Below are 9092 nucleotides of genomic sequence, written 5' to 3'. Positions count from 1 at the left end.
CGATGTGTTTGTTTGTGGTATTTCCAATGAAAGATCATTTCGTTTGAATTTACTCAAATAAATTACTTCCCAATGGCGAAGCTCGGTAAATAATATTGAATTTCCCTTGGCTATGAATTCGAAAGGTCATAAACTGATTTTCAAAGCCATCACACATTCTCTCAAGTGTGATCTCTACGTCATCAGACAGCATGACATCACCTCATACATACCCTCATACTCTTGTCAAGTAGGACTTGGAGTCATATCCTGTGGATGAGTGTCGTAAAGGGTGTGGAGACAATGAGACTAATATAAATGCAGCTAACGCTCGAGCAATTGCTAAATGGTAACTCTATCTGTTTGCAGTATTCCTTATTTCAACGGCGTTTGCGACAAATATATAGTTTGCAAAGGAACTGTTGCTTCAATTTGAAAGAAAACCTCCTATGGATTTATATTTTCTAATTGCAGCCTAAAATGATTCTCTGTAAACTGGTGCAAACATCACCCTAAAGAATTAACATATATTTGTTCCTTTGTAAGTGGGGATACCTTATCGTGGTAAAAGGGTTTGTGTAACGCCATGATCGACAGAGCTGTACTAGTCAGGGCCACCCCTACTAGGTTGGTTTGCTATAAACGATAAAAAAAAATCTTCCACCATCACTAATCTGCACTTGGTCAGCGTGGTATAAACTATCTTTTCTTTAAGGAATAGACAAGTATGAAAACAAGAAGTTACAGTATATCACAGCATTGGCTTTACACCAAAATCAACTTAGAAAAAAAAAATAGTCCAACTCAAGCATACAATAACAGATTATCGCAGACAGATTTCACATGTGGGTGGGTGGTGTTAGGGGTACTGTGGCATCATTGGTAGGGAGGAGGGTTAGATGGGAGATGGAGATGGGAGAGGTGGGTGGGAGGTAAAATGGAGGCTATGATGATCTCATGGTGTGAGTCATTGGGACAGCATCCCGTAGTAACACCGAGTATTAGACCCAGACATTTACAATATTTTATTAGAAATGGATACATTATCTTGTTTATGTTAATTATTAAATAATAATAAATTACATTATTTCATTCATGGATTTACAAAAGATATTAAGAAAATGAAAGTGTATCTTTTAACAGTATTCATTGCAGTAAAATACCGTTTCATTCTTAACCGTAAACTTTTTGATAAAGGATTTTGAAATGAGTTTATATATTATGAGCTTTTTCTTTTATTCTATTATGCCCTGGCAATCAAAGGTCGTTCAAAATCTAAATGGCATTCATGCAAACCATCTGTCAATATCTGATATTAAAAGTTTCGTTAATTACGGAACTAATTAAATTTATTACGCATTCAAGTAGCATTTATCAATCGAATAAAAACTTCATATACAGTAATATCCATCGTTTCGATTAATAGATAACTAAGATATATTTAATTAATATGGTAATTAATTCCAAATCAACTGAGAGTTGAAGCCTTACTTTTAATACTCTTACGATGTCTTAATGAGAGAATATGTTGGCAAGCTGTTACTCGTCACTGATAATTATAATTCTTTAATATATTTAGATTTAAATTGAAACGCATTTTATAGCAAGATACAAAATTTTCCTGGCTTGTCAATTCAACGTCTTCTCTTCCTTCCCCTGCTTCGTCTGTAATCTCTAAGTATCCAATTTATTATTATTATTATTATTATTATTATTATTATTATTACAGCAACAACAACAACAACTACTACTACTACTACTACTACTACTACTAGGTAAGCTATAACCCTAGTTGGAAAAGCAAGATGCCATAAGCCTAAAGGCTCCAACAGGGAAAAATAGCCTTGTGAGGAAAAGAAATAAGGAAATAGACAATCTAAGAGGTAATGAACAATTAAAATAAAATATTTAAAACAAAAATAACAACATTAAAACACATTTCATATATAAATTATAAAAAGACTTAAGTCAGCCTGTTCAACATAAAAACCTTTGCTGCAAGTTTAAACTTTTGAAGTTTTACTGATTCAACTACCCGGTTAGGAAGCTCATTCCACAACTTTGTCACAGCTGGAATAAAACTTCTAGAATACTGTGTAGTATAGAGCCTCATGATGGAAAAGGCCTGGCTATTAGAAGTAACTGCATGTCTAGTATTACGAACAGAATGGAACTGTCGGGGAAGATCTGTTATTCTTAATGTCCATCTATAATCTGTCATTCTCATTATGTCCTTCCTATGTCCATTTCTTTTTCTTACCTGTTGTTAAAATATCCACTGCTTTAGTTTGCTCTCGTATTCATGTTGATCTTTTTCCTGTCTTAGTGTTTATCCCAACGTATATTTTATTAAATAAAAACTGCCGTCTAGGCTACCAAAACATGTGGTTCACATTTCCTTTTGAATATATTAAACTCTTGCATATTTTGGTATATTAATAAATAATGGCAACTGACTTTTGAAATGGGTTTATGCAGTTTGAAATGTTTCATATAATATTTGCAAAGTTCAGAAAATGGAAAAACAAAAAAGTATGGTTTCCTGATCTTTATCGTTTACCTTCACTGCAAATGAAAGTTACTCATGGAAACAAAAAGATAAATTTATTGAATTAATTAAAAATGATATAATCTCTATTTATGTAAACCAAGTTATTATATGGAGTAATCCAGAACAACTTGGTTCCAGTGATTTGCGTTTGTACATTTATCGTAACCAATAAAACTAAGTATATTTAAGTGATTTCCAAATGAGATTATAACGTAATGATGATGCTTTGAAATAGGCGGAAAATAACACATATAACTTTATATTCAGTCCTTTCTTCGCGTTTTCTTTAACGTTATCACTTAGGAATTCGAGAATATCACGGGCCTTTCCATTTTAAAGTTATATTATCGGTTATATGATAATGAAAAGATAAATTTCAAAGAAGCAGATGAAACGAGACCTCCCCTACGCCTGCTGCATAACGGTCGATGGGCCATTCCTAACATTTGAAAAGTCTACCATAACATCCTCCAATTGTGTATGTAGAAACATATTTGCTATGGTGCTTGGTTTTTAAGGAACGCCTATTTCATGTTTGATTTGATAACTAAAGTGTAAAGGCCTGGAGTATCTAAAACCAGCAAAAGAAGAAAGAAAATATTGATTTAAAGACGATTACATTTTATGCGAATAACCGACTTGAATCTCCTTTCGTAAGATAGTTTCCAATTGTGTTTATGTTTGTTGTTTTTGCTCCTTAAGATGATCAAAACAGTTGTACTAGGTGGTTATTTTGCTTATTAAACCAGACTAGTAATATGTTTATTGTCTATTCATGGCGACAAACACAATCTTATAATGACAAAGGTAAATATCGGAAATATTCTTATAACTGGTATTACTGTACCACTTTTGAGCCAATGAACTCATGGTACTATAAGGCTAAACCAATCAGCGGAGTGCGTGGTATGACGTCATAAAAGTTATAAAATAGACTGGCCGCGCACTTTCAATTCATTCGAGATTGCGAGAGCACCACTGACGGTTCTTGTGATCTTGTCACTCGTACGTTCCTTTACGTAATATCATTTTAAATACTTCACAATGGTGAGTTTGGTTTTTTCGATATTTCGTTTTCCATTTTTACTTGTATAGTACCATTATTATAAGGTTTTAGTGATGGATAGATAACGTAAAGCGTTCAATTTTCTGGGTGTGGGGCGGGCGCGAGAAGAGGGTCCTTGTTTGAAAGGGCGCGGTATTGAGTTCAACGGTTGCCGGTCGCGGAATCTTCCTGTATCCCTTGTCTTTCGTCTTGGAATTAAGGCGTGGCTGGAATTTTCCTAAGCCTATCTTTAGAATACATGGTATAATTATAATTGTGGACGAAATATTCTGAATAAAGCCACACATTTATATTTCTGACGAACACGAAGCAATCTTCAATGGGGTCTTATGCTCTATAAGTCCAAGAAATCAATCTTATCGTGTAATTAAAATTTCGGTTTCCAAACGTCATCTAAATTCGCCATTTATATTTAATTACACGATTTGCACCTATTGACGTTCTCACAATTTTTTTAGCTCCAGACAATTTTCCCAGATTCTAATGCGAGTTGTGAAAATTACTTAAACACTTTGATGTGCTTGATTATATTTGGTAGTATACTTTTGTATATTTCCTTAGCCTATAATTGTTCAAATTTGAAATGTTTTGTGCCACTAACAACGGAAATTGTTTACTATGATCGTTGAAAAAAGTGATTCAGACTTTCATAAAAACTTAGTTCGGTTGAACTTTTGAGTAGTTTAATGTTGGTATGCTCTTAATACATAAACCTCGCGTCCTAAGGTCTTTAGTTGTGATTGGGCGTAAAACTTAGAGAAATTTATACCCACCAAGGAACCTTCAGAATGTTGTTTGTCATATTTCTTTAAAAGCTAGTTTTTATTTAAAATTGTCCAGGTGTAACAGGACAATGGTATTTTTTCCTGTATTACAGGGAATGAGTAACTTGAGTTATGGCTAAAGACACTTTTAGCTCCAATCTTTAATTTGACTAATTTGCTTATCGTAACCACATTAGCCTCTAGGCACTATTTTGAGTTTTAAGCCAAAATTCAAAATTTGGTCAACTTTCGTAACAACCACATTTTCTGCTAGGCACTATTTGTCTTTTAAATTTCAAATTGATAATACTTTGTTTTCTCATTTCAGCGTGAATGCATCTCAATCCATGTTGGCCAGGCTGGTACTCAGATGGGCAATGCCTGCTGGGAATTGTACTGCCTTGAACATGGCATCCAGCCTGATGGACAAATGCCATCTGACAAGACCATCGGTGGTGGTGACGACTCCTTTAATACCTTCTTCAGTGAAACTGGATCAGGGAAGCACGTACCCAGAGCAGTATTCGTAGATCTTGAACCCACCGTAATTGGTAAGTTGGTTGTAGAATTGGTCTTGATTAACATAAATCTAGATTTACTGTGACAGCTTCTTTTCCGGTCCAATACAGCAGGGGAACCCCACTCACTACAGGACCTCCCCTAGCTTATTACCTTGTTCATTTAGAGTATTTAGTTGCATATCTTATTCAATTACTTAACTCTTCACTATTGACTCACGGAATAAGTTTTCAGTTTCCTCTTGAAAGCCTTCAGGGTTGAATTCATTTGGATGTCTCGTGAGAGCGTATGTAGTCTTGGGGCCGCATACTCTGGTGCCTACTATAGACATGTATAGCTTCCAATAGTTTGAAGCTATCTAGCTATTCTCGTGTCACGATTTGTTGCTAGTTTATAACCTACCCAAGTACCTTCAGTTTTTAACCCATTCCACTTTTTTTTTTTTTTTTTTTTCAAACAAAGTAGATTAGTCTTCCGTCCGTGGGCACTTATATTCGCTTTTACTTTTACAAGTGATCGTTAGACGGTTAACACTTCTCCCGACAGACGGGGGTCATGATCACAGGGAATGTTGATAGCATAGGCCGATAGACCTACCTTCTCTATGGGAAAAAAGGGGGTGGTTGTCATTTAGGTAACCTTTACCTTGTCCAAGTTATTGAACCATGTTTCAGATTATGCTTTTTTGTCCAACTATTTTATCAATTCTCTAATTTGAATACTCATACCTACAGATTGTGTATTTACATAGCCACAGTAAATTTACTGTGGTCGCTTGGTTTAACTCTGTAGTTTATACACTTAGACGTTTGCAAATTACTCCATGGTGGATTTTTTTCTAGAACATTACCCGCAGACTTTTATCATCATTCTTAGACTTTTAATCTTTTCAAGGTGTCCATATCTCTGACAGTAGTAGCAGGTGATCACGTGGTACCTATCACGTACCTCATCGTAACGAAACTTCCCCATTATCATGAATAGTTCGAACTCCAGGATCACTCTGCTCATAATGGGTGGTCCCACTCGAAGAATTTTTCTTCAGGACTACTCATCTTTTTATTTTGGATTTGGTCCAAGCAGTGATTTCTTTGAATCGGCATTTACTACACAATCTTCATCATTGTACACATTGCTTGTCATTATATTTTGTTTCAGTTTTTCCGTTTTTCTCTTCAGTGTCAGCATCCTATGTAAAAACTGTTTGCCGTCTCTTCTCTGATAATTATTTGTAAAGTTTACAACCTTTCCATTCGTAGTTGACCTCGTGTTAAGTATAGGAATATCTCTTGAGTGCCTGGTCAACCTCATGTCTTTTTCCAGTAATTTTAGTTACTTTAGTTGAGATAATTACCAGATCCGATAAGATTCACGTTGAGGCTTCGCCTTTGCAACGGCGATTATGTCCTTTAGTTTTGTGTGTTCCTTATTTTCACTAGTTTTTCTCTTCATCCACATTCGTTGTAATACACTTCATAATTTCAATATTTTCTGAACAAAATAGGAATCTTCCAGCTGTTTGGAGCTCAATAGCTTTTATTCCTATATCGCTAAACTGATATTTCTTTTCCTGAACATTGTCAGCAAATGTTTTCTCAGAGTTTGGGTCCATTGATGTTTGAAGTGTTGCCTGGATTGATTCCATATGGCAAGAATGTCAACTCTGTGAGGTCAGTAGTCTGGCTGGAATTTGCTAAGTGCCCCCTAAGGTCCGCTAGGTTGTTTCCAAAGTAGTCTATTTTCGCATATCGTCCGTTCAGGTAATTTCTCATTCACATCTTGAAGGAGAGGTCTAATTGGTGAGGGATCTATGGTCGTGGTTCAATCACGCCCCAGTTTTCTATACCGAGCTAGGTTTATTCCTGGCATTCTATGCAACTAATTTTCTCTGGTATATTCAGCAATAACTATGCCTTAGAAATGGGGCTAGAGGAGCATTTCACGGAGCGACACAGGTTCCTCGCCCAGAAATAAGATTTTTCCTTCGTCAAAATCCCTTTAATAGATTGGCTTGTCAAGCTTTGTCTAGCAGTTTGAGCATAACCAATCAAGGTTATGCAGTTCATCATTAGTGATGTCTGTCATCACTATACACATTTATGGTATTATTTATTGATTTTCATCCTATTTTATTCCAGTCTCCATCCATGGGTTTACATAGGCTAGGCAGAAATGGTTAGGGACAGACATAGTGTACCGTTTATCACCTACGTTTCTCCAAGATTAACTAATATAATATTCTAAGCTAGAAACAAAAAGCTGAACTATTTCAAGATTAACATTTGCAACTTGCACAAACCTTGGTGCCTTACTTTTTGGAACTAAACACTTTCAACTTCCAGTAACTTTTTTTTTTTATGAAGATGAACATCAAATTGTGCACAGATTTTGTTACCTATTTTGAAGTTGAACATTTTGAACTTGACTTTTTTTATATCCCATTTTTAACATCCTCGAACTTTTTTTTTCAAGCTGAACGTTTTTAATGCACATAAGTTACTCTCAATATGCTGAACCTTATTAACTAACAAACCTTTGCCTTGCAGATGAAATCAGAACTGGGGTTTACCGCCAACTGTTCCACCCTGAACAACTTATCACTGGCAAGGAAGATGCCGCCAACAACTATGCCAGAGGTCATTATACTATTGGAAAGGAAATCGTCGATATGGTATTGGACAGAATTAGGAAACTTGCTGATAACTGCACAGGTCTGCAAGGGTTCTTAATCTTCCACTCCTTCGGTGGTGGCACCGGTTCCGGCTTCACCTCATTGCTGATGGAAAGATTATCTGTTGACTACGGCAAGAAGAGTAAGCTGGAATTCGCCATCTACCCCGCCCCTCAAGTTGCCACTGCTGTCGTTGAACCCTACAACTCCATTCTGACCACCCACACCACCCTTGAACACTCCGATTGTGCCTTCATGGTTGATAACGAAGCTATCTATGACATCTGCCGCAGGAACTTGGACATTGAAAGACCCACCTATACCAACTTGAACCGTCTCATCGGCCAGATTGTCTCCTCGATCACCGCATCTCTCAGATTCGATGGTGCCCTCAATGTCGACTTGACGGAGTTCCAGACTAACCTGGTGCCTTATCCCAGAATCCACTTCCCCCTCGTTACCTATGCCCCTGTCATTTCTGCTGAGAAGGCCTACCACGAGCAGCTATCAGTTTCCGAAATTACCAATGCCTGCTTTGAGCCTGCCAACCAGATGGTAAAGTGTGATCCCCGTCATGGCAAGTACATGGCCTGTTGCCTGCTGTACCGTGGTGATGTTGTACCCAAGGACGTTAATGCTGCCATCGCCACAATCAAAACTAAGAGGTCAATCCAATTCGTGGACTGGTGTCCAACTGGCTTCAAGGTTGGCATCAACTACCAGCCCCCAACTGTTGTCCCAGGTGGTGATTTGGCCAAGGTATCCAGAGCAGTTTGTATGTTGTCCAACACTACTGCTATTGCAGAAGCATGGGCCAGGCTGGATCACAAGTTTGACTTGATGTATGCCAAGCGTGCCTTTGTCCACTGGTATGTTGGAGAGGGCATGGAGGAGGGAGAGTTCACTGAAGCCCGTGAGGATCTCGCTGCCTTGGAGAAGGATTACGAAGAAGTTGGTGTCGATTCAGCCGATGCAGAAGGAGAGGCTGAAGGTGACGAATATTGAGAACTTTAATTTATTTCTTCCTTATCTGTCTTTAAACTTTGTGTTCATTTTCATTTGGTTCAATTATAAGACCTCTTCTTGAGAGAGATTGGTCCATAAACATCTCATTCCAGAATAGAATACCAATGTGAATTTGAAAAATTATTTTATTTTTTCACAAATTGAATAAAATTTTGTTCAAATATTTACTTTATCAATTTTCAAAACCTTTTGCTATATTTGTAGTCATTAATATCTAGTCTTGGTACTCTTGTATATGAATGTTATTGAATTCATCCATCCCAAATTCAATTAAATACCAGACCCTCTAGGATAGCATGTCTAACATTCTTTAAACATAGATTGGAGAGCTGCAGCATCATCCTGGTTACTATCTGGCCATTTTGGCAACGTTACAACATATTCAATGTTGCATGTGCATAAGGTTTCACGTGCTATTTTTGTGTACAGTACTTGAAACGCTAACCTGACATTGCTCTAAAAACCTAATTAAAAGATTGGTTGCGTAGATTTATCAATAAGCAAGTTTGGCTTGGT

General features: G+C 36.8%; 1 protein-coding gene across 2 annotated transcripts in view; it reads left to right on the top strand.

Annotated features, from left to right (window-relative positions):
- The window catches only part of LOC137616539 (tubulin alpha-3 chain), a 22537-nt gene extending 13798 nt beyond the window's left edge, over positions 1 to 8739 (top strand). The window contains exons 1-3 of one of the 2 annotated variants that reach the window (XM_068346384.1): positions 3428 to 3577; positions 4689 to 4911; positions 7426 to 8739. In XM_068346384.1, the coding sequence (XP_068202485.1) occupies positions 3575 to 3577; positions 4689 to 4911; positions 7426 to 8555 (1356 nt within the window). In that variant the 5' untranslated portion in view covers positions 3428 to 3574 and the 3' untranslated portion in view covers positions 8556 to 8739. Of the gene's footprint in view, positions 1 to 3427; positions 3578 to 4688; positions 4912 to 7425 lie in introns of those variants that run through there. The other variant, XM_068346383.1, reaches the window with a different exon arrangement.
- Positions 8740 to 9092: the final 353 nt, after the last annotated feature.

Source organism: Palaemon carinicauda, chromosome 22 (genome assembly GCF_036898095.1).
Source record: "Palaemon carinicauda isolate YSFRI2023 chromosome 22, ASM3689809v2, whole genome shotgun sequence".
Lineage (NCBI taxonomy): Eukaryota > Metazoa > Arthropoda > Malacostraca > Decapoda > Palaemonidae > Palaemon > Palaemon carinicauda.
The sequence above is the reverse complement of the archived record's forward strand: the minus strand, read 5'-3'. Positions and strand labels throughout refer to the sequence as shown.